The sequence below is a fragment of the Peromyscus leucopus genome, chromosome 8a (assembly GCF_004664715.2).
Source record: "Peromyscus leucopus breed LL Stock chromosome 8a, UCI_PerLeu_2.1, whole genome shotgun sequence".
Lineage (NCBI taxonomy): Eukaryota > Metazoa > Chordata > Mammalia > Rodentia > Cricetidae > Peromyscus > Peromyscus leucopus.
In genome coordinates, this window is record NC_051085.1 from 36,506,088 (window position 1) to 36,533,013 (window position 26,926).

At 38.0% G+C, this 26,926-nt stretch overlaps 1 protein-coding gene across 3 annotated transcripts in view; it reads right to left on the reverse strand.

Moving 5' to 3' along the window:
* Positions 1-26,574, reverse strand: part of Vta1 (vesicle trafficking 1) — a 58,246-nt gene extending 31,672 nt beyond the window's left edge. The window contains exons 1-5 of one of the 3 annotated variants that reach the window (XM_028861526.2): positions 26,396-26,455; positions 21,627-21,728; positions 5,717-5,811; positions 3,629-3,756; positions 2,817-2,892 (exon numbers count right to left, since the gene is read on the reverse strand). In XM_028861526.2, the coding sequence (XP_028717359.1) occupies positions 2,817-2,892; positions 3,629-3,756; positions 5,717-5,797 (285 nt within the window). In that variant the 5' untranslated portion in view covers positions 5,798-5,811; positions 21,627-21,728; positions 26,396-26,455. Of the gene's footprint in view, positions 1-2,816; positions 2,893-3,628; positions 3,757-5,716; positions 5,812-21,626; positions 21,729-26,395 lie in introns of all 3 variants that reach the window. The other 2 variants (XM_037200478.1, XM_028861520.2) reach the window with 2 other exon arrangements.
* Positions 26,575-26,926: the final 352 nt, after the last annotated feature.

Consider the following 26,926-nt stretch of genomic DNA (forward strand, 5'->3'; position numbering starts at 1 on the left):
GAAAACTCTAGCTACAACAGTATATATTATATTACATATAGGTAGATATATTACATCTGGTCAAGCTATTCCACACATCTTGCAATCATTTTTCTCAGAGGGAAGACAATCTCATACACAACAGAATCAAGATCAGGAATATTCACACACAGGAGTACTATCTGCTTCACAACCATAACATTCTGTCAACTGCACCAGTAATGTCCTCTGCATTTCCTTCTCCCAAGGCAGAGAGCTAGTCTAAGAGACGCATGCATTATTTAGTCATACTGAGTAATCATGGCTATTTAATTTCAATCTGATAAAGACTGTTTCTCCTGACCCTGACATAAAAAAATGCTAGCATAGTTATAAAATGTCTATTGATTAGATCTGTTGGATGTTTCTTCATGTTTGGTTCACATTATATATTTTGAACAGCACTGCCACAGACTACTTAATATTGAATAGGTAATGGTGATGTTGGCTTTCTCCAATACTAGTGATGCCAGGTTTCCCAACCTGCTTAAAGAGGTCCATGTTTTTCTCTTATAAATTCACGGTTTCTCTCATTGAAGCTATTAAGTAATGTGAGGGGAGATAGTTAATAGACTTCAATGCTATAAAGAGTTTTTCTGTTCTTCCATCACTTACTCATTTTATTACATTTAACACTATGGCCCCACTGATTTATAAACTTAGGTTATTGTCAACTGTTATCAGACTTGTACTGATGCTCAAATTTTTCCTCTTTTCCTTCCACCCCCTTATTTACTTACTCATCCATCCATCCATCCATCCATCCATCCATCCATCCATCCATCCATCCATCCATCCACCCACCCACCCACCTACCTAGAGGTAGGGTCTCAACATAGCTTAGGCTGGCCTTCAACTTAAATCTTCCTATCTCAATTTTCCAAGTGTAAAATACCATACTATGATTTTTTGGCACAAGAAGGTCCAACCTAATGCACTGCTTTCCTGACCCGAACTACAATGCAGTCTTTTTTTTTTTTTTTTTTTTTTTTTTTACAAGAGTTCCTGTTACAAAAGACAGGTGCTGAGAATCAAATCAGGTACCCAGGCTGTTCTCTGTTGCTGGGCTCCATTGTTTTTAGATTGTCTTGGTATAGAGAAACAGTAACTAGGCTGTATATGCTTTTTACAGATATTACATACACACTGTAAGTACATATTCATGAAAACATGTACATTATACACATTAAAATAGCACATATCCATATGCATAAATGTGTACATATAAACCAATGTCTTCAGAAGCATGAATTAAGATCCTCTAATTTTGCAACACAATGTACATCTCTACATCTCTCTTTCTCTCCTTGTACTTAGTTCCTACCAAAGTGCCCTCTGTATTTGCCCATCCGCCTTATCCCAGAGTAGAGTAAGCCACTTTTTTAGAGTCAGCTCACCCTAAAGAAGCCTAGAAGTAGTGCAATACTGACATTTTTTTCAATAAAACTGATATATCATTTGAGATGTATAAACATTAAATATATAAATTATTATTTTGATAAATAGATGTTGGTGTAAATATACAATATATGTAATTTCTAACTAATCGAAATGTTTCTTTATAGCACTTTCAGATCCATTTTCCCTTGCCCCCATAAAAAACCCTTCAAAGTATTTTTCATTTTTTTGTATTAGAATGAATTTTGTATTAGAATGAATATTATTTACAGGCAAACATGAACAGTGTACCATTAGATTCTTCTTTTGATCAGCATTTCTACAAAATTCACCCATATTCTAGGCTACATCATTTGTCAATTCCATATGATACTGAATAACACCACAATTTTGTTTATCAATTGCTCAGATGTACATATCTGAGTTGTTTCCAGATTTTGGCTGTTATGAATAAATTTCCAACAAGCAAGCTCTTTTTCTAGACATATGTTTTTGTTTCTCTTGGGTAAGTACCAGAAAAGGAAGTGCTGGGTAAAAAAGGTGTGAGTATGTTTAATTTTATAAAACCTGCCAATTCTTTCCACTCAGCACTTATAACATCTAACATTTTCTCCAAAAAAAGATCTGGTTTTTCTTCATTCTAAACATTTCAGGGGCCAGTCTTTATTTGCTTGGTTAATTTTACTAAATGTTAAAGCTACTGGTTTTGTTTTGTGATTTTTCTTTTTTTCAAGTAGATCTTTAAAATCTCTAACTATAATTATAAATTTTTAAAGATTTTGTGCTAAGTATTTCATATTTGAAAATCTTGTTATGGGGTATACTGACATTTGAAAATGTACCATTTTCTTTATGACCTGACTCCTGACCACTATGAAATGTCTCATGTAATATGAGACAATAATATGTTCTAAAAGCTTACTTGGCTTGCCATTGCTCCTTGGCTTTTGGCAACTAAGTCTCTGACATGAATATCTTTTTCTATACTTTTACTCTAGAAAGAGCATCAGTGCTCCTAACTGCTAGGCTGTCTCTCCTGCCCCATCTTTATCTTTTTCAAGTGAATATTGTTATCAACAGGATTCTGATAAACAACTTTTTATTTCTGCTTTTCCCCTCTATTCTTCTTTGTTATGCACTTGTATTTACAATCACATAACTTTCTAGCTTCTTTGTCTTTTCTTTTTTTAAATGAGAAATCAAATATCTCCCAAAGCATTGCTATCCTGTGTGTAAAGTGTTGTTTCATTTGACTTTCAAAATGTAGCTAGAAATATTTTTTTATCATTTTTGCTTCCATTATACTTTGGACAGACATGGTCTGAGTAAATAATGCAATAGAAACCTAATAAAAAGCACCATTATTCATCTTCAGCTGAGACAGTAAGGTGCACACTCACTTCATCTGTCAGCTCACCAAACACTGTTATGACATCTATTAAGAGGCTTGCAGTGTAGAAGGACTTGATCATGTTTCTGGAAGAGAAAAGGGGATCGAATTAAACAAACAAACAAACATTGAAATGTAGTCATGTACTTATAAGAAAAAAAAAAAAAGTTTAAAAACACTGAAATTAATGCTTGAAATAAAATCAATTCCAAGAACACAAATGGGAGTCCATTGCTAACATCATCAGAAGAAACTGTAAGTAAGTGCTACAAGGTTTTATCACGGAGTTTGATTTAGCAATGCCAACTACTGCCTGGATCTTTATCAAAGAATAATACATCTCTGTGGTTTTAAATACTGTAATAATGACCGATCAGTCCTCTACTGGCTGGTATTCTTCCTTGTTTTTGTATCATTTGTTTTTAGAGACAGTGTCTTGCATGTAGCCTCTGTTGGCCTTGAATGTTTTCTTATCTCGAAATAGCTATGTGCCACCACACCCAGCTTGGCTGGTATCCTTTTAAAATTGACACCATCAGAACAAATTTGTTTTGACTAAAATCAACTCAGATTTTTACTAAATGTAAAGACTGGCTAATTGGGATAAATTTACTGAGAAACGAGTTGGACATAAATCATTTCTAAAGCTACTCTCTTCAAATAGAAAAGCCCCTATTTGTAACCTAGAAAACACCCTGGATTACAATTCCAAAATACATAAACCATTACTCAGGTGGTCAGAAAGTATTCAAATGGACACTAGGTAATTCTGGTCAGAAAGAAGCCAATCTTTAAAAGTTTTTATTTTCCTTCCTCACTTACTTGTGAAATCGTCCAGCTCGATCTTCATTGTCTGCATACAAGAACATTTTCAAAGCATAATTTTCCAAATGGGCACAACCAACTATTTCTTGAGTAACAGCTTCATTATCCCCCAACTGTTTCTTAAGCTAAAATAAAATCAGACACATAGCTCATGATTCTGTATTCTCAGAAGGGTCTGTTTAAGCACAAGTAATCTAATAATTACTTTAAGTAAATTACATTCATTTCAATAAAAACTGCAAGAGCAAATCTTCTAAAATGGCTGGCTCTACCCCAGCCTCCTATATTCAAACAAAAGCCCCCCCCAACTCTCTCACAGGGATGAAAATGTAGAGGTATAATGGAGCTTTATGGATGAAAACAACCCAAAATAAAAGACAACATTGCCAAGTGTTGAAGAACCAAATCCTGCTAAATATTACCCGGCCACTAACAACTACCCTAAAATGGAACTAGAAATTTCTCAAGCACATAATTTAAAATTTAATTTTGACCGATTTCAGTTTGCATCGAATATAAAAGAATAAGACTAGAAGCACCACTGTGTCCTAAAATAGTGCCTCTAGAACACAGTTTAAAGGAGAGCTCACACTAGACTATGAGAGGTGTAAAGTGATAAATTCATTTCCAGATTATTTCAAACTTAGACACATATAGCCCAAGTCAACACAACTTACAACTATGCAGATTTTCAGTTTGCATATCCCTCTACTACACATACAGTAACTTGAAATATTTTAAAACCAAAGCAGTTCCTGTTCTGCTTGTCTAGGACCATTAACTGAAAATAATTTTCAGGAGCATCATATTTAGGCAACTATAATTGCTTTTACTAGAGGCTGGCTGGAAAGAGCTCAGGAGCACTTGCAGAGGACATGGGTTCAGTGTTCAGCACCCACATAGTGGCTTACAAAAATCTTGTCATTCAAGTACCAGGGAAAATCTGATGGCCTCTGCTGGCTTCTGCAGGCACTGAACATGTGGGGAACACTTGTATACATTCAGACAAACACGCACACACGCAAAAAAAATCTCAGGATTGCCTAAAAAGTCAGCTGAAGTAAAAACTCTAAAAATTAAAACAGAATAATTTAATCTCTAGAAGAGATGTATGTAATGTTGACATTTAAGGTAATTTTGCCTAGCCTTATTCTAACCACTCAAATCCCCATATAACACAATTTACTGTGTTTAACCTGCAAACTGATTTGTAAAAGCAGATTTAATCCTAAAAAATTAGTGAAAATGTCACTTCATCTTATGTTCATGCAAAAATATCTGATAAAATCAAGACATTTTGAATGCTATAAAGTCTAATGCAAACACTGTATCACAGAGATAAGCACTCATGTGAACGAACTTACCTCACTGTTTGTGTTGTACACATTGCAAAGAACTGAGTTCTGCTCAGTCTGAAGCTTTACCTTAGCTGTTATTACCAATGTGAAAGACCATAAATCTGTATAAATGTCAGTGAAAGGTAAGACTTTCCAAGTTCACTGCGATGTGTGAAAGGCACTGTCCATCTTCCCCAGCGGCATCTCATGCAATGGCACTATAATTCATCTTATATCCATGGAAGCAACATTAGAAACCGGGGACTTTGGGTCAGTAGACAGGGACAAGAAGTCACAGAGGACACTTTATCTATGTTTGCCAATTACAACTAGGCTCTAAGTTCTACGGTGGACTGGTCCTTTGATCTGAATAGTAACTCTGGAATAATAAAGCAAAACAATAAAAACCTTAAAAGGTTCTGGGCTAACATAAATTGTTTACTTCGGTATGTATTACTTTTGTTTTTTTAAGACAAATAATGCAAGTGATGCAATTAACAAATACCTAAACAGACAGAAAGTAAGCCCACAGCTGTAAAGGATGCAACAATAAAAGAGCCTACTTCACACTTGAAACTTCCCTGGCTAGAGTGTGTGTTTTTAAGACTCCTCCTTTTTCTTCAGGTGTAATGACATTGCTAAGTGTGGCTAGGGGAAGAACTGAAATGACAGAAAGCACAGGTACAAACACACAAAATGAAATGCCATATAAAACAGTCAGATAGTAAGTTAATGGTGGTTAACTTACCGCTTCTAACTGGTCCATTAGCTTTGATAAAAATTTACGACACTCGGGAGTTTTACTATCAATCTTCATTCCAGTTTGCATAGCATATAAACGACCTACACAGAAAAGAAAAATATGTTGGTTTTAAATTTCTATACATTTAAAAAATGCTCATCAGTTATTTAACTACGTTCATGGTTAAGAACTTTATAGCACCCATTTGTGAGGATAAATTCCACTTGTTAGGATGAAACTGAAAGGCATGCAGACCTGGAGTGGGGGTCTAATCAACCTTAGCTGTTCTATAATCTGGTATTTTCCTTTTTCCATAACGTTGATCTCATTGGCCTTATGTACAGGCTTCCACGGTTGCTGCTCTTGAGGTAAGCACTGCTGACTAGACACCAGGTGTGTGTGCTCATTGTAGGTCTTTCCCCTGAGGCTCAAGAGCTTTTACATCATATCTTGAGTAGAACATCTCATCATTCTGCTAAGATACAAACTAAGGAAGCACTATTCTTGTTCCCATTGAGTGGTTTGTGAACAGTCTTATTCTTCACAACCTTGGACTTAACAGCTGAGTATGTCTTCTCCTACCATGCCTTTTCTAGAACACCCAGAAAGTTGAGGAACATCTGTCAATTCTCTAAACAAGACAAGGTTTCCCATTCCTGAGTTTCTGTCTTATGCTGACCCTGATGAAATGTTCTACCACTGCTGTCTTGGCTCTAGGCTTCACCTTTGGTCTAACTTCCTGGCTTTTTAAGCATCATCTTATGAGCTGGGAAGCAGATGACCTTTTATACTTTAAATTTTTCTTTTAAGTGACTGAATATTTAAAATATTTTACCTAGTAAGAAATTAAGAATTTATATAAATTTTTACAAATTAAAATTAGATTTATTATGGATTTTATTTATAAAAACCACAAAAATCTCACCTAAACAATGCAAGAGAGCCACCACGCTAGCACATTTTTACAAGTAAGACCTTCTTTTGCTGTCATGTTAAAAACAAATCAAAAACTAGGTAGGCCCTTTGTTGTCAAAGGATGTACAATTTAACCGATGAGACAAGCATTAAAAGACAAGACAAGACAAGACAAGACAAAATACAACCCCATGTAAAGAGTGCCCAACAAGTGCCAGCTTAGTGGTGCTGAGAGACAACTCGGGCTAGGATGGTGCCAACATGGGCTTGAGATGAAGATTATAGGGAGAACTGTTCCAGGCATTTCAATAGACACGCTTCCTTTAAATAAATAAACCTCTTCAAAAACTAATAGAACATCTGAGATACGGCCAAAGCTGAAGAGCTCTTTAACACACATCCTAGCTCCCCAGTTTTCCAATGCTGACAACTAGAAATGTTTATGGTGGTAACTTTACAGAATGAACATACACACAATGTCTGTAATTCCCTTCTGAAACTCGGCAGATCCTGGAGAGGGCAGCACTGGAGTTTCACAGCACACATGGGTTCTTCTAGCAAAGGCACACTGGGGCAATTCTCAAATTTCACCGTTATACTTGTTCTTGTGTTGTGGCACCTCCTAGTGGACATATTTACAAGCTGGGTTGGAAAACCGAGAGGTATCATTTCCTAGTGCCATTTTCACTTGGAGAGCTACTTTAAGGTATGCTTTAAAACCAAGTATCATTATACAGTTACTTCTGCACTTATAATCTATGCAACAGCCTGGATTTCACAAAAGCCGATATTAAACATTAACCTGTGTCAATCTGGGGACTGAAAGTGGCATCTCACTGCATTTCCTAAAGACATTACAATTTCCTAGGTATCTTGGTACTCTACTTTATGAATTAGGACCGCTATCAAAATTAAAATCTTCTACTAAACTGATTTTCTTTGTAACAAACTGGCTTAAAGAACTATTGTTTTTGGTTTTTCTTCAGGGTAGGGAGGAAGTGTTTGAGACTAAAACCAAGGTATCATGTTAGATGAACATGGTATCAATGAACTATAATCCCAGTCTATATAGTTCTTTACTTGAGATCAGATAGACAGAATTCTTTCTCACCCAAAGACCCAATACTCCCTCCCCCTGAATCAGCCGTATTCTTTAGAAACTTGTCCAGGACTTTATCCAGGATGAACTTGAAAGAATTATGACCACTTCTTTGATGAGCTAGTCCATATCTTGCTCCAGGGTTTGTTTACATTTCTTCTTAAAAGTCTATGACACAAGCTCTTCAGATAGAAATATGTTAGCTACAAATACTATGGGCACTTTTAAATTTTTGGAATGTTTCAAAATAGAAGTGAAAGATACTTATATTTGTGACATTTCCCCACCAAATGAACCTAAGCATGGGAAATTTTTATCTATAAACACTCAAAATTCACCTAGATGATTATTCTGGTTTTCTTTTGGCTTAATTTTTCAGATTTAACTCTGTCTTGTATGTCTTGTATCCCATCTTCAAGTAACATACTTAAAAATCACTTAACACATCATCTTTTCTTTTTCTAGTGTTTTGTGATTTTTTTAAATATACTTTACTTTGTATACTTTCTGCCTATTTGACTTTGTTGAAATCTTGAATGAAATGCCAAGGCAAATATTACATGATAATATCTTCAAATGACATCTGTTTTTTTGTCTCTTAAATTTAGTCTGTGTTTTACATTATTTCCAAACTTTCCCAAAGTACATTAAGTATTCTTGCTCTTATTTTTAAGAGAAAGGCTTCCGAAAGGGAAGAAAGCGGTTCCACGCAAGGGCCCACACAAGGCTGCTCACACCTCTCCCAACACTCACCACCCTCAGCTATACTAAGATGGAAGCATTTCATATGCACGTGAGCCTGGGTCAGCAAAACAGCTGGATGGACTGTGGAAGATAATATAAGCATATCTAATGACATTTTAATCTCAATCTTCTAAAATATCTACTTTTATATAGTTTACACAAAATTAGCACAACAATATGTAGTTAATAAATTATAGATTTAATATATTGGAGATTGGTGTTCAACACATAGTTTTAGTTCACAAGGACAGAGGAAAAAAGCATCAAACTGAACTCCAATTCTTTCAGCTATCAAATATTTCCTGCCCCCATCTAGACAAGCTCTTCTCCACATGCTGCAGCACCTACCCAGTGTTCCCTTGGTCCCCTGCTGTGTCCTAACCCAAACCTGCCCTCACTTCAGGAGGTCAGGACTGCAGTCCTCAGGGAATCTTTTGTTTGTTTTCCTCACAGCCCACCTATCTTGGGATTTACAAGTCACCTTGATGAGTTCTGCTGTTATCTAACTGTAATGGTTTTCCAGCATCTTCCCAATGCTCTCAGGCTGCTTGTGTCCTCTGCCACCCAAAGTCATAGTACCTGCAATGGCCTGTGGATCTCAGGGTCTTTCCTTGTCTATCTCTCATACTTCTGAAACTCTCTTGGTTACATGAATAGTACTGTAGCAGAGAATGCTAGGGGCCTTCTCATATGCCTGTTTTAAATCTTTTTGCTATCCAGATATGTGTACAAAGATTACATTTTTGCAACATTCAAAACCAAAGAATGGCCTTGCATAATAACTAACACTAACTTTGCAGAACCAGAAACTGCTGGGAGAGACTTTAGTAAAGTCTCCTTACAACCATCAATGGCAGGGAACAATCTCACCTTCTTCATCTCGTCCTTGCCATCTAGAACACTGCTACTCGGTAACTCAACTCTAGAATTCACCTTGGACTATATGCAACCTTTGCGGTGTGCTGGTTGTTAGCTCTGAAACTCCATGCGCTTGGGGTCCTGTAATTTCAGAGAGATGTCCACTGACATGTGTACTGCTAACAAGCCTTTCTTTTAAACAGGGGAGCAAATCCTGGATTATTAGTTTGGATTTTCGGCAATAAGCAAGCGAATCTAAATCTAATGTAAATAAAGGGACAAGCTTACTGACCTCTAAAATGTTATGTGTTCTGCTCACACACTGCCATTCTACAAATGAATCACCAGTGCAAGCTAAGGTACAGCGGAAGTAAGTCGATTAAGCACTAACTCTGTGAATGCAACAGTCTGTTCTTCTAACATTTAACCACATGCACAACTCCAAGCTTCTAGGTCATAAATTTAATGTCATCTTTCAGCTATCCCTATAACCAGATTTATTTTACAATGTATTTTCTTTTTGCTTTTTGAGATAAGAGTACTGCTATGAATCTCAGGCTGGCCTGGGACTCACTATGTAGTCTAATGCTAGCTTTATGCTTGCAAGTATCTGCTATGTTTCAGCCTCCCAACTGCTGGGGCTAGACAGTTAGCTGTATCACCATGTCTGTTGTGGTGGTTTGAATGAGAATGTTTCCATAGGCTAAAGTATTTTAATATGTGGTCCTCATTTGGTGGACTGTTTGGGAAGGATGAAGAGGTATAACGTTGTTGGAGAAGTTGTGGCCTTGTTGGAGAAAGTATGTCACTGGGGGCAGTCTTTAAGGTTTCAAAAGCTAACACCATTCCCAATTTTTCTCTCTGCCTCCAACTTGCTAATAAGATGTAAGCTCTCAGCTATTACTTCATCACCATGCTTACATGTCTGCTGCACCACCTCCCCGCCCCCGCCACCGCCATGCTGGTGTTCATGGATTTACCTTCTGAAACTGTTAAGTAAGCTCTCAATTAAATGCTTTCTAAGTTGCTTCGTCGTAGTATCTCTTCACAGCAATAGAACAGTAACTCAGATCTACTGTCTATAATATATTTTTCTACGTGACTGTACTTCTACCTGTAAGTCTTTTTATTATAGCCCTCAGATATAAATTTAACTACCCTTTTTCTCTATGTCTGCATCTAAGCAGCACAGACTGCTGGCAAACTGTCATAATTATGAATACAATTATTAGTCTCGAATAAACTTAATATGTATTTTCCCAAAATGCCAAGTTTTATTTTAAACATACTTCAATCTCTTTACAACAAGTCTATCTACAAGTATACACAAAAATTAGCACACATTAATTAACTGATCACTATGGAAACACTGGGCAATATAACATGATAATGTGAGACAAGACACATTTCTGTTTGCCTTTTCATATCTTCTCTCACAGTAATGGACAGTGGACATTATCTTAGGTCTACCATTCAAGAACAGTTAGCTATTTAGAAGACCAACTTGGGGGACAAGTGGCTATTTGACATAGTTAAAAGCCCAGGTAGAGAAGGAGTGAGGTTGATTGCTAGACTTACTTTGTCTTCTATAACAGCCTCAGAGCAACTACTGGAAAATTAAACCAGCACTTTCTTGCTACCATATGTGATTTCTTGTCATGTAAAACATTTTAGCCCCTTATGAGTTTCTTCAGTTTCTGCTGTTTACAGTCTATAGATAAATGTATATCTATTTTCTCTGAAGCAAAGGTAAAATTGTTTACACTTCAGTGTAGTCACAACCACTATCATCCTCATTCTTATTCTTCAGAAACACTTGAAAGACAGTGTAATAATGTTCATGGACATGACCTAAATTCTGTCTCCTTCATTTGTATATAAATTACTCTATATTAGAAAGACATTATTATATAGTAAGATCCTTAACAAGAATTAGATCTTCTCAGATTCTGATTTGACATTTATGTATTGGTTATGTGTTGGGAGATAGAGAGATGCACAGGAAGTAGTAGGGAGGGACTTTGAGTGTGGCTGTCCTTTTTGGTTTGGAGACAGAAGAGATGCTCTCTTTCTGAGACACCAGCAAAGAGGGAAGGTCAGATAGTTGCTCCTCAACTTCTCTGAGCTAAGAGGTTTTCACCCCAGCCTCTGACTCCTGAGTCTTTACTGGTAAATAGAATGACAGAGATTTAGTTAAAAACTACATTTGGTGGTGGCAGCAGGGATAGAAGCCCTGCCCAGCTACTGCCTGAGAAGCCAGCCAATAGCTGCGGAGCTGTAGCTACTGGCTGAAACAGCAGTAGATTCAGGAGCAGCCACAGTACTGGTGATAAAACAACAGTTATGTGGCTTACAATTTCAAGTTTGGAAAGTGTAATAGAAGATACATTCCCTAATACTAATAAAAAATAAGACCTTAAATCTCTTTATGAAAATTAGAAAAATACCTTTTGTCATATGGATGGGGAAAAAAAGGATCACTTTCATACAGAGCTTTTTGAGACAAGCAATTCATTATAGAAACAGAAATATGATGAAAATTAGTACGTAACACAGCAAATGTCTATTGAGGTCTATTAAACAAATGCATGTGTAGCTAAAGTTACCTACAAGAAAATATTTATTTCATATTGGAATTTATTTTAGGAATGGAATGGACAGTTTTTAATTTTTTTGAGATTATAATATAATTACACCATTTTCCCACTTCCATGTACACCTCCACCCCAAATCTTTTTCAAATTCATGGTCTCTTTTTGTTTGTTTTTATGAATAAATATTATTTGATGATGAGTAATGAGGTATATTTGTAAAAGGATTAAGTACTTTCCAAACCAACTTGAATTTAATGTGAGGCATTCAGGAAACAAACATTCACTAATCATGAAGGTATGCATTATTCAAAGTTCCACAGACTATGAAAATAAATGTTTTTAACAGATCTTGCTTATCCAAGAGAAATGTAAAAATGTCTAACATGTAAATACAAAATTTTACACACACACACCCCAGAGGTTTTATTATATTAAAAGAGCACAGCATTGAAATACTATGTATACATTGATGTTTAAAAGTAAAACTTATTTCAAAAGATAAAACTGAAAATACTACACTGTTTTAAGTATGTTATAAATACCTGCTATATGGTCAGTATTATCCTTTGTGAAGCAACTTCTGAGTCAAATACTGAATTACACTGCACAGGTATATTTTATATTTAATATAAATATAGCAGGTATATGTTACTACTTTCCAAAGTAAAACAACAGTAACAATCTCCTCCCCTGCCACTATACACAGGTTGACCACAGATCAAATCAAAACAAAACAAGGAACAAGGAAGGCAGAATAAATGAATGTCTACTAAAAGGTATGCATTCACCCTTTATCAAACAAGCATTCTGGAGCTCCTGTCATGATACAACTACTTTAAGAAAAAATTACTCTTACTTCCTACTAAAAGATGAAATGAAAATTGACCTACGAATCAGTATCTCTAGGTTTTTTAATATTTATAAGTCAGTCAATACTCCCACTTCCACTATGGACACTAGCATTGTGTTGATACACAGCAGGCACTACATGACAACTGGTTGTTAAAATGAACCATAAGCTGGGCCAGGTGGAGCAGGTCAGTACTCTATGATACTTTTAAAGCTGGAGCAAGAGGACTGTCAGGTCCAAGGCTGGCCTCTGAAACCGAGTGATTTCAAGGCCTTCTTAGGCAATTTAGGAAAAAATCTTGAACAAAGTACATGAAGCAAGTTTCCTCCATGATATCTAGAGAAAAGACCCAAGCATGGAACACCTAAGATCAGCCCAGCATTCTGCATGGAAACACACTCTAAACTCAGGGGAAGGACAACAGTTCCAAGCAAGGACAATATGTTCTCTGGTTGAATTAGAAAAATAAAAGTTTTTTTTAAATTATTTGTTTATCATTTTATTTATTTATCTATTATTTGTTTTTACTTATTATCTCTCCTCAGAGAGAACAAGGCAGTTATAAGGTGAAGGCTAGGGTCATGACTGGGAGGAAGCTAAGAGAAAGAAGTCCACTGATCTGCATAGGCAAACACAGCTGAAGTCTGATCAAACACTACTACAGGTATGTGCATGGGAAAACTCCACAAGGCCAAAGAATGCACAAGGGCTATGTGTCTATCTCTTCCTAAGCATACACACAGTGCTAGAATACATTCATGTTCCAAAAAGGACATGGAGAGTCCTGGCTATTTACGCAGGATATTCAGTAGACTCCCAAACCATACTTTAACAGTGAGACTAACCTGTTCCTAGAGAAAGGCTCTTTTAAGCATACTCTCCAAAGGCTATTTTATCCATGCTCCCCAAAGCGCTAGAAGTAATAATGGCGACAAACAACACCGGAAAACAAACCAAAGAACAAAGCACAAAGGGTTCCAAAGAACCACTAATACCTTGAATGCTGTCCAGATTAAATCTTTTCAAAGTGTCCTATGTCCAAGCAAAAGTTACTAACCATGTTGGTGTGAAAGTGTGATGCATAAAGCAATAAGCCAACAATTCAAGCAGATCAAGCAATGATAAAAGGATGTGAATATCAGATGACAGTCAAATACCAGGAAACTAATTAATATAAAAGTATTTACAGAAAACTGGGTAAAAAGAGAAAGGAAAAATGTACTTAAAGGGACTCAAATGTAACACCTAGAAATAATCATCCAAAGTGAAAAATTCACTTGATGAATAATAGTACAGTATAAACATAGAAGGAGGAGGAGGAGGAGGAGAAGGAGAAAGAAGAAGAAGAAGAAGAAGAAGAAGAAGAAGAAGAAGAAGAAGAAGAAGAAGAAGAAGAAGAAGAAGAAGAAGAAGAAGAAGAAGAAATGGTTAGTGAGCTTCAGAAATAGCCATAGAAACCACTCAAAATAAACCTGGGGGAAAACAATCTCAAGAAAAGAAGAAAAATAAACAACTTAAAAACCAGCCTCTAGAGGTCCAGGAAAATGTCAAGTGTCTAGCTTACATGTGACCAGATTTCCAAATGAAAGGAGCTAGCCAGAAAGGTGTCAAAAAACAAGGTGAAGAAAAAAACAAACTGTCAAGTTCAGTGTACAGCAAGTGCAAATGCATCTTTCAAAAGGAAAGCCCAAGATAAAAGCCTATCTCCTCACAGCAGAGGCTGAGACAATCTCAGCATCAAACTGAGTAAGAAATGACAAAGTTCTCAGAGAGAAAAGACAATACCATCAGATTTAAAGCTTAGGCTACAAAGGAAAGAAAAATTATGAAAATGATATTCATGTGGTCAAACATATGAGAGATTAGTTTCTCATTTTATAAAAATTTAAAACAGAATAATTAAAGAGTAAAAATATATTAGAAGGTATATGACATATATATGAACACAATACATACCAACTATAGGCAAAAGGCAGGAAAAAACAATAAATACTTTATGTGTGAAGTTTTATATCTATGACAGCGGATTTTGATGCCTTAATGCAAACTTTACAATAACAATAATAAATTAGAGAATTATTAATCTCACATTGGAAACATTGGAAGAATGACAGAATCCTTAAACAAACAAATACACAAAAACAAATTCTTGAGGGCACTAGGAGATGGCTTAGTGGTTAAGAGCACTCTAGCTGTTCTTGCAGAGCATCTGGGTTCTACACCAGCACCTACATGGAAGATCACAATTCTCTGTCATTTCCATTTTAAGTGAATCAATACCCTCTTCTGGCCTCTGCAGGGACTGCATGCATATGGTGCACAGACAAATATGCAGGTAAAAACACTCAGACAGACAGACAGACACACACACACACACACACACACACACCAATTATCTACCAAAGAGGCAGAAAAGGAAACAAAAACCAGAAAAATCAAATACAACACTCATAGTATGGATTTCTCTGGGAAGGGGAAATATAAGAGATCTGGGTAAACTAGAGGTGGGGGTGGGGGGGATGGGAAATGAGGGATCTGGTTAGGCAGGTTGGGGGTGAGACAAAGCAGGAGAGTAATGAAAGACATGTCTGCAGGGGTGGGAGTATTTCCAGGGTTAGGGAGAAACCTGGTGCCAGGAATCCACAAGGATGATCCCAGCTAAGATGCCTAGCAATAGTGGAAAGGGTGTCTGAACTGGCCTTCCCTGTAATCAGATTGGTGATTACCCTAAGTACCATTAGAGAGCTTTCATCCAGTAACTGGTGGAAACAAATGCAAAGATCCACAGCCACGCACTGGGCCAAGCTTGGGGAATCCTGTTGACAAGAGGGAGGAAGGACTGTACAAACCAGGGGGATCAATGCACAAGGGAACCCACAAAACCAACTAACCTGGGCCCATAGGAGCTCACAGACTCTGGACTGAAAATTAGGGAGCCTGCATGGGACCAGCCTAGGCCATCTACATATGTGTGACAGTTGTGTAGCTTGGTCTATTTAAGGAACTCCTAGCAGTGGGATCAGAGCCTGTCCCTAAATGCCTAAGCTGGCTTTTGGGAAACTATTCCCCATACTGGGTTGCCTAGCCCAGCCTTAATACTCAGTTTTACTCAACTTGACATGGCATGCTTTGTTGATACCCTGCTCCTTTATGAAACAGGAGGAGGAGCGGATGGGGGTGGGGGGGAGGGTAAGCAGAGAGAGTGAACTGGAGGAAAGGAGGGAAGGGAAACTGTGGTCGGGATATAAAATAAATGAAAAAATTGAATTAATTCAAACAAAAAGAGTAACTTGAGCTATATTCTTTGGGACGGACAACCCCCCCCCCCAAAAAAAAGAAAAAAAAGGAGAAAAAAAAGATTAACTTAAATTTAAGCACATTAATAATCACATTAAACAAACAATTTACTCCAATTAAAAGGCTAAGATTGTTGTCTGAGTAAAAATATAGGACTCAAGAATATACTGTCTTCAGGACTCTGCAGAACATGAGATAATCTTTGCTATCTATATATCCAGGGAATTAATATTCAGGATATACAGATCATTACTACAAAACAAAATAATAATCTAAGAAATAAATGAACAAATGTGTATTATTCAAAATAACACAAGTCAATGAATACATGAAAAAAAAATTTCAGCATGTTTAGCCATTATGGAAATGCAAATCCAAACTACATTGAGATTTCATCTTAAACCAATCAGAATGGCTAAAACAAAAATCAATAAAGGCTGGTATGTATGAGAGGCACATTCATACATTGTTGAGTGGGTATGTAAATTAGTATAACCATCATAAAAATCAGGATGGAGCTTCCTCAAAACCCAGAACTACCATGTGATCTACCTACACCATTCTCAACTACACACTCAAGCAATAAGACCAGCTTAGTAGAGAGATACCTATATATGTGTATTTAGACACTATTCATAATAGGCAAGTGCTGTGGGTATCGTTCTATATAAATAAAACAGTGAAAATGTGATCTCTTTCTAAAAAAAGAAAAGGGGATATGATATAGATATATAGGATATAGAGATGATAAAAGGGTAGATTAAGAAATCTACTTTTAAAGAACTTGTTTAAAATGTTTTACATTGGTATAGATTTTAGTTCATGTTTAAAATGTTTTACATTGGTATAAATTTTAGTTTATTGATACAAACTTAAAGTTAATTTTGTTATACTATATATATATATATATTTCTATTCTTGTTTGAGGTATTATGTTTATGTAACTCATTTAAAATTGGAATGGATAATTAAAAAATAGATTAATAATTAGTCATCTATGATAATCATATCTGTAGCCATGTTAGTTAAGTCTTCTAGGTATACATAGATATATTTCAGATAGATAGGTAATCTTCAAACACTTCATAGACCTAGAGAATATGGCATTTAAATAACTTAAAATTCTGTTGACGTGAGACACAATTGCTCCTGGTTGCACCAATTGATCCCGAGAGAATGTTGGGCTTCTAAGACATTTCCATTTGGAAGTTTGTCTTTTTGGCACAAAATGGCCTACTGGGCAAAGAACTGCCCTTGCCTTGACTGCTGACAGTACAAATATAATGCTGTCCTTTCTGGACAAGCGGGACACAAGGAAAGCGACCACTGTACTCTGCCAAGACAGGGTAAGATGGTCTTTCAGAATTCCTGCTTCTGAAAATGGTCTGTCAGATACTCTAGGCCTGTAGCCAATTTGAATACACCAACAATGCTGAAAAACATTAGGTGACTGTCCAGGCTGCCAGCTGTCTTGGTCTACTCTTGCAAGATTCCCGAAAGTTGCTTGCATCCATCTACCATTTCTCAGGTACCATTATATTCCTTCTCAGGTCTTTGATGTGGTTGAAGACTAGATAGTTGTAATTTCCTCAGTTATGATAAAAGATAAGTTAGATATAAAACCTTAAACTCACAAATATAAGATAGATAGGACATCTTCTTTAATATTGTAACTGTAATTCTTGCTTGATAATTGTTTTGTTATATGTAATTTTACCATGTTAAAGTTAAAACCTTCCTTTTTAAAAAAAGAAGAAAAGGGGAAGTGCTGTGGATATCGTTCTATATAAATAAAACACTGATGGCCAGTGACCAGGCAGGAAGTAGGTGGCCAGGCAGGAAGTAGGTGGGACAAGGAGAGAGGAGAATTCTGGGAAGCGGAAGGCTGAGGCAGAGAGACACTGCCAGCTGCCGCCATGACCAGCAGCATGTGAAGACACCGGTAAGCCACCAGCCACATGGCAATGTATAGATTCATAGAAATGGGTTAATTTAAGCTATAAGAACAGTTAGCAAGAAGCCTGCCACGGCCATACAGTTTGTATGCAATATAAGTCTCTGTGTTTACTTGGTTGGGTCTGAGCAGCTGTGGAATTGGCGGGTAACAAAGATTTGTCCTGACTGTGGGCAAGGCAGGAAAACTCAAGCTACAGGCAAGTTATATGACGAACAGGTATCATCAACAAGTAGGTAAAATGTGTCATACACACACAAAATGGAGTTTTATCCATCCATAAAGAAGGAAATCATATCATTGGAAGAAAAATGGAAAGCCAGTGAAGCAAGCCAACTCAGAAGGGCAAATAGCACATTTTCTCTGTGGAAGCCGGGGGGGGGGGGGGGGGGGGGGGGGGGATGAGAAAGACGATATTAAAGGGGAAAAAAGACTACTGTGAAAGTGTGAAAGAGAAAGGGGAGGAGGGAGAAGAGGGAAGGAAAGGTGATGGGGTGGGTACCATCAACTACATAATGTATGCAAACGTCACAACAGCCCACTATTCATACAACATTAAAAATAAATTTCACAAGTGAAGCAATTTGTCCAAGGTCACGTAACCAAATAACAGGTTAGGATTTTACTTAGGTACAGTCCGGCTGGAGTCTCCTAACCTTGAATCTCTCTAGCTCTCACAGCACACAGGTACACATCATTGTATATGTGCTATGTATATGCAACCACAAATTATATATACTAGAGTATATATTTCTTCATACTTACTTCTTTTTTACAGTATGTTGTGGGTATTTTCTGTAATAAATGTAACTATCATTTCCACAGTGATATAACATTCTATCAGCCCACCATAAAGGACTTAAATGATAAATACTAGATTTATCCTTTGAGCATATCATAAAAATCACTGCTAAAAATAGCTTATGTTGGACACTTTTATACTACCATTGTCTCCTTTATGCACATTTTACTCAACTGGACTACCATGTTAAAAATGTATTATTTGTTCTCTTCACATAGTGACTATTTCATTATAAAATCTTAATCTGGTAGGAATCCTTGATATATCATGGATCATCATCATCATCATTGGCATAATCAAGCATTTTTCCCCTCAAAAGAACTGAAGCCTAAAAAGGTAAGGTGGCAAGCTACAGAAGATAGCAGGTGTGAATCAGAACACAGCTTTACATTTTAGTTACTTCAGGCAGGTGTTACCTGTAATTAGTATAAGTGGGAAGCCATGTGATTCGTTATTCTTTCGTATGTATTCCAAATTGTCTAACATAAACATGCCATTCTGACTGTTTCTCAAAGGTGACAAAACAATACTGTACTGCTTCCAGAGGGAGCAGGAAAAATGGGTGTGGGGTTATTGTGAATGCATGTGCACATGAACACCAGAGGTCAATACTGGGTGTCTTCCTCACTTTAGAGCCAGTGTCTCTAACTGAACCTGGAACTTGCTGATTAGCTAGACTGGCTAGCCAACCAGCTTCAGAGAACAACCTGTTGCTGCATTCTGAGAGCGGGGATTACAGAGGAATGGTGTCATGTCTGACTTTTACATAGGTGTTGGGAATCAAAATCAGGTGGTCATGTTTGATGGTAATAAGCACTTGATGACTGAGCCATCTTCCCAACATCAGTTTTACTCTAAAAATTTGTATTTGTTGATGCAGTGTCTGGGGGACCTGTTGCCACTTACAACAGTGCTTTTCTAAAATGCCCTGCACAGTCCTGACAACAAAGATTTGCCCTTCCATGATTTCCAGCATTGTTTCCAAAAGGAAACAATAATAAATCGAGTCTTAATAAACAAAGCTTCCCCTCCAAAAAACAAACAAAAAACTAAACAACAAAAACACCTGTTAAGGCCTAGGATAGAAAACAAAACTAATCCTAACAGCTAAATGAAGCTTTTGAGTGAAGGCAGGAACTTCGCAAACATGCTATGGAGAACTATTATATATAATCTTGTTCTATTAAAAAAGGATGCGGGCTTTCACCTTTGAGCAGTCAAATGTAACTATTTTGAAAAGCAAGCTTAACAAAGAGTCTTAAATTATCTGGGCTAGCAAAGAAGGAAATGAAAGGTAAGGGGTGCTATTTGGTTGCACAGCTCCATTCAAGAGATCACAGATTCTTTTTTGTTGTTGTTGTTTTCTGAAGAGTTTTATAAAACCAAAGAAGAGCATTCAAATGACTATATTAATAAAACAAAATATGGATGTCCATATACTTTCACAAACAAAAGTAGTGGGATTCTAATGCATAAAGTGAAAATTGATCATTCTGTGTATTACTGCTAACCTGTCATGTCAGTACAGTATCCTGAGTTGGCCTATAATAATAATAATAAAAAAAATTCAGACAAAATCATGCCCCCAATTTATCATTTAAGTTCTGAAACCATAAAGATAACGATATTCTTCCCACTGGTTTAAACTTATCTAACTAAAAATCCCTTTTTCTGTGTGATTAAGAACAAATTAATAGTAGGCAATGTATCTTTAATGCTAATTTCCAGGTACTTTATCATCATTAGCAAAGAAAACTAACATTTTTGGTATTTAAGTTAAACATTTCTGCTTTTATGTGCTATATCATATCGGACAGAAACAGTTACATGTATTCACAACTTCCTGAGGAACTACTTAATCTTTCTGTGATCACATAAACAAACAAGGTCTCAAGAACATGTTTTCATGGTCACTAAAGGTCTATGGCTTTACAATGCCACCCCCTAGAGGAATCTTTAAAAGCCAAATTGGAAAGTTTATATTTCAGTTACAGTGAACTTAAAAAAAAAAAAATGATCTTTCTGAATTTAGCCTATAGCACCAAATCTGGCACTGTCAAAAATTGTTATCATATAGTTTTGTTAGAGGGGACTAAAATATTTTCTGGCTTTATTAAAGAAAAGGGGGAATGTAGTCAGACTTGCTCATTGGGACTGCCAGTCTGCAAATAATGACATGGAGACTTATTAATGATGAAAGCTTGGCCTTTAGCTTAGGTTTCTTTCCAACTAGCTCTTATAACTTAAATCAACCCATGTTTTTAATCTACATTCTTCTGCGTGGCCGGTTACCTCATCTCCATACTGTATGTCCCGCTACCCCTGAGTCTCACTGGCGAATCCACCTTTCTTCTTCCCAGAGTCCTCTCTAGCAGGAAGTCACGCCTATTCTCTCCTGCCTAGCTATGGGTTGTTCAGCTCTTTATTACACCAACCACAATAATACATCTTCACACAGTGTACTAATATCTCCAAACATCCCAAAACAGGGGAGGAGCTTAGAAAACAGGTTTAGGAGCAGAAAGCCTAACCTTCATTTCCTTTCTACTTATGTTTCTCCCCAGATTATGTCCTTACCTTTTTGCTAATTACTTATCACTGACAACTTTTTCATTCAACATTTCTCCTCTCCACCTGTCCTTCAGGTGTTGGTTCTAGCAACAGAGGACCACAAATGGCTGCAAGAGCAAATGCCCCTAAAGAAAGATTATTATAAATGCCAAGAGTTACATAAGCTTTAGTTGTCTGTCAATTTCTGTGATTAACTGTGTGGTCATAGTTCTCCTCTAAGGACCACTGTTACCTTAATATTCAAGTCAATCCAGTAAATGCTCTTTTGGTATCAAATTATCTCTGGTGGCACAGTAACTGAATGAAGAAAAGCAAGCCTCCCCGAGTCCACAGTCTAGAAGAGAAGACAGGCAAATGAGCAGGTAGCCAGAAGAAAGCCACAGAAAACACAAGGAGGACTAAGATGAACCTAAAACCAAGGGCCCAATGGCTACCAGGAACAACACTGACATTTAAGCTACGACCTTAAGGATAAGAATGGAGTGTGGCTGGGCGGTGAGCACTGGGAGGCAGAGCCAGGCAGATCTCTGTGAGTTCAGGGCCAGCCTGGGCTACAGAGTGAGTTCCAGGAAAGGCGCAAAGCTACACAGAGAAACCTGTCTCAAACAACAACAACAAAAACAAACAACCAACCAAACAAAAAACAAAAAACCCCAAAACAAAACAACAACAAAAGAATGGAGTGTGTAATGAGAGAAGTCGTGGAGCAGAACAGAGGCTGCAAGGCATAGAGACAAGAGCAAGTCAGTTAAGCTCCAGGAATCGAAGGCAACTCAGTTTCATCAGAACTACAAAATATGACTCGAAATCCAATCTGGAAACACCAAGCCATTGAAGACACTGCTATTTTCTCTGAACAACTTTTGAACTTCCTGTGCCTTTTAATTGTTTTTGGTTTTTGTTTTTAATGGCTTTATTTGTTACAATACTAAAAAAACGGCAACTTACACAAAGGGGAAAAGCAATCAAAAGGAAAAACACCACACACATACAAACACTCCGTTGCTTATGAATACATACAAAATTTTTTTTTTTTTTTCTGAGACAGGGTTTCTCTGTGTAGCCCAGACTGTCCTGGAACACACTCTGCAGACCAGGCTGCCCTCAAACTCACAGACATCTGCCTGCTTTGCCTTCCAAGTGCTGGGATTAAAGGTGTGCACCACCATTGACTGGTTCAAGATAGTCCTACATTTTTGTATAACTATTCAGCTTATAAAATGTACTTTGTAATTTTTGAACAATTATATAATTTTCTACCAGTGAAGACACTTAACCATTTTCATAGTATCTATTTGTATATTTGTGATACATTTACATACACACACACAATTTGTGCTTTGAAATTTTACATCTCTCATTTATAGCAAAATGTGTGTAGTATTTGGGCCCCATACATGCTAGGCAAGTACTCTAACATGAGGTATTTCCCTAGCACTATTTCTGAGACAGGTTCTCATGTAGCCCAGGTTGGCCTTGGACTCTTGATCCTCTTGCTTCTACTTTCTGAATACTAGGATTACAGATGTAAGCCATGATGCTCAGCAAACTTGAGAATGGAAAGATCTTCCTGCATTTTGCATTAAGTACAGGACCAGAGCTAGCAGTGTCTAGAATACTTCACACAGTGTCTGTTATTTGTAGGGACTTACACATTTTCTGCCTTTATTAAAGAAAAAAAAATCTACATCATACATACTTCATGGAATTCTGCTTAAAGTTCTTACAATATTTGTGATTATTTCCTAAACACAAGTTTCCCCAAACTGGAACCACTCCACTATATATATTAACATTTTCCCAAAGTGCTTTCTAAAACTTTGTGCCAAATCTCTCAGCTGTGTCAGTCAAGATTTTGGTACACTCATCTATACTAAATTCAATTTTTACATTAAAAAATAACATATTTTGGATTTCATATTCTTAGAAACTCCTACCTACAATGATATCTGTACTAGGGATTGGATCCAAGTAAAGACAGAGAGTTTCGTTTAATAAATATTTTGTACACAGAGACCACAGATAATCTTTTGTGTGTGTGTGTGTGTGTGTGTGTGTGTGTGTGTGTGTGCGCGCACATATCTGCTTCTCTATGCAGTCATGTATGGAAGCAGGGATCAATGTTGGGTGTTTTCCTCTGTTGCTTTCCACCTTATTTTCTGAGACAAGGTCTCTCATTAACCTGAAGTTCATCCCCACTGGCTAGGCTGGCTGGCAGTAAGCTGCTGGTATCTACCTGTCTGACCTCTCCAGACTCGTGCTATTGTGACCTCTCATGTGGGCGCTGTGAACTCAGTTTTCCTGTCTGGAGAGCACGCGTTTCACCTACTGAGTGATCTCTCCAGCACTCGTCTCTCCAGCCTGGAGATAAATTTATATATTCCAATAGCTTGAAGCACGAAACAATGTTTCTCAGTATGCAATTTTCTACTCGTGCCATCATGATGGCAGTAAAAGCCTTTTGAATTATAGAGCATACAGGGTGTGTGTGTGTGGGGGGGTAATAAATCTAATTTAAAATATTTAAAGATAAACTCAGTAATAAGAAACTACCAGAAATGGCAAAGCAGAATTAAAAACAAACAATACCCAGAAATAAGAAATAAAAGTTGAAGTCGACTCAATGGATGTGTTAAGCAGCGGAACACCTGGAGGCTAAGACAGGCCTTATGGAGTTACACAACACAACAGAGATAAGATAGCTGAAAGAATTAAGAGAAGAAAGTTAAAGGGAAAAGAATAACATATATGTAACAAAAACTTCACAATAGCTATAACAAGGAAGCAGCAACAAGGTAATTTTCTATAATTGTTAAAAGATTCATTTACAGTCTTAATCCCAAATTAAAACCAAATCCCAAGTGAGTACACAGAAGAAATCAAGGCCTAGAAAACTAGAATGTATCCTAGAAACTGGACAATTTACATTAAGCAGTTTGGAAAAAGAACTTCTTGAAGAAGAAACAGACCATGAACTGGAGAAAATACCTGCAATACATGCAACAAAGGATTAGTATATATTATTAGAAAAAAGACAGTTCAATAGAAGCATGGGCAAAACAACAAAAGGTCAGTTCAAAAGGAAACCACATGTTTAATTAACATATGAATAGCTGTTGACCTTCATTAAAACTCAGAGAACTGCAAATATCACTTCAAAGAGACAGCATCCACAGTCACCAAATTAAAACTAAAAACTTTAGTAACACCAAATGTGAGTACATTAGTATGTTCCCATCATTCCTTAAACTCTGTATTGACATCATTTACAATCTTATATACAGGTCTCATAACAAAAAACTGTATTACAGCCAAATGAACTTGTCATAAAATGCCTATTCATGACTCTAGGGAGAAGGATTCCACTTAAATTGAAATAGGCATGAAAACCAGATGGCAGCAGGGTCAAAGGTTCCCACCAGTGAAGGGTGAGGACAAGAGTGGACTCCCACTTCAAGTTCACCTCAAAGGTGGAGTGATGAGGCTCAATTTTAGGGGTCTGTCATGGGAAACACTTCTCTTAGTTTTGTTTTTTTTTTCTTTTTAATTTTGTATGTTTAAACAAAGGAAATGGGGACAATTTTAGACACAAAGGGAAGGAAAGGATCCTGGGTAGTCACAAAGGTGCACAGTTAATAGGTGCATGAATAAAGATTCGCTCAGAGGGGGAACAAAGGGCCCTATTTCAGTTCCGAGACATTGCTTCTTTGTTCATGTACCAGCTTCTCTCTGGCTCTACACCCAGTATCCTAGCTCCTCTTTTAAACTTGCTTCTGGACCTTCAGACTTTTATTCCATCTGGAGGTATATTCTTCCCCAAATATGCATGAACTAATGGCTTCGACTGTCAATTCAGCCAAGTACCCTCTGAACAAAGGAAAATGAAACCCCCTCTACCCTGTTCTGGTACTTCTATTCCCTTTCCCGATTTACTTTATAGATTTTGCATGAGTACTGTCTCAGCAACCTCCTCTCATTAGTACTACGAACGGCTTTTGGCAGTACCTAGGAAAGCCCAGCACCAGGTAAAAAGGCTCAATGATTACATGCTGCACGAGTGATTATTAGGGCTTGGTTGAGGAAGTTAAAAGAGCAAGCACGATGAAAACAATACTCTTCAGTTTTGACAAAGATGAAGTGCAGTCATCTCATGGCTTGCAGGAGAGGTTACATTTCAAATCTTAAATCACGAGGAGTTTGGCAGCTATGGCGGAAGGTGTGTGATGACACCCATGCACACTGGAGAAATGAGGCACACGGAGAGAAGGGAAGGGATGAGCTGGTGCAGACTTTTGCTAACAACGTCCCTGCAATGTTCACAGCAGAGGACGAATCATACCGAGTTTCTCTATTCTGAAAGTTCTTCAGGGGCTCAGAGTAGTACAGTCATTTCTTGCAACAAAGATACGAGCATAAAGTTCAAAACACAGTTTCCATAAAACTACTACTAGCCCTCACCCGCTTTACCAACTCTAAAAGCCTGAACCAAGTCAGACCCGTTTTCCCTTTGGCGGTGGGGCACAGACGATCGCAAACCGCGAAAACTGTCAACTAAACTTCTCAACTTTCCGTCATCTCCGGACGACAAAGGAACAGAAGGGCATGGAACACCGACGTCAAGAGCAGTCGAACTCAAGTGCTGAGCAGCCAATACACTACGAAGTCCACCTTCCTTCCCATCGCGGGGGGGACGGGGGACGGACGGACACCCACCCCATCTCTAAGGCTCGACTGACTCCCTAGGAAGCTTTCGTGGCTACCCAGAAGACCCGGGAGGAGTGTGCAGACCACTCAGGAGCACGTGGGGGTCAGTTCCGAGGCTTAGCAGAGGTGGGGGACACTCGGGTGCTTGGGGTGTCCCCCGGGCGGGCCAGAGGTCAAGCAAGGCTCGGGGCTTAAAGCCAGGGGGCGGGGCGGGGCGTGGGCTCCGGCGCGGAGGGCGGCGCCTGGGCTCGGGCAGCCAGCGCAGGGGAGGGCGGGCGGCGGCTCGGAGGGACTCACAGTAGTAGGCCACCACGGGGTCCCGCTTGTCGTGCTCCTGCGCCGTTCTCAAGTGATGCTGTATGCTCTTAAACTGCGCGGGCAGCGGCGGCAGCGGGGCCAGCGCGGCCATCTCCCCTCGCGGAAGCACCACCACTTCCTACTCGCTGGCCACAAACACGCTTCCGCTTCCGCCTCCGAGCGCGGCCACGCCCGCCCGCGCTTCCGTTGCTCAGCCGCTTGGTCGGCTTGGCGGCGGCGACGGATGCCGGGAAGAGTCAGACTTAGCTGCCTGGGTCGAGGCGGTGGGGAACGCAGATCACGTGAAGGCTCCCGCGTCGCACGCGGCACCAGCGCTCTCTGCTGGTAAGAAAAGGAGAAGCGTCTTTATTTAACTTTTTGCTTTTCTTTTCTTTTTCTTTTTTTTTGTATGGAATAGAAGGAAGGAGGAGAAAGGCGAAAAAATAAGAAAGTAGAGTTCATGGACTGGGCGAAAGGAAAATATAACTTCCAGTTCCCCAATCTTAATTTTGAATATATTAACCATTCCAT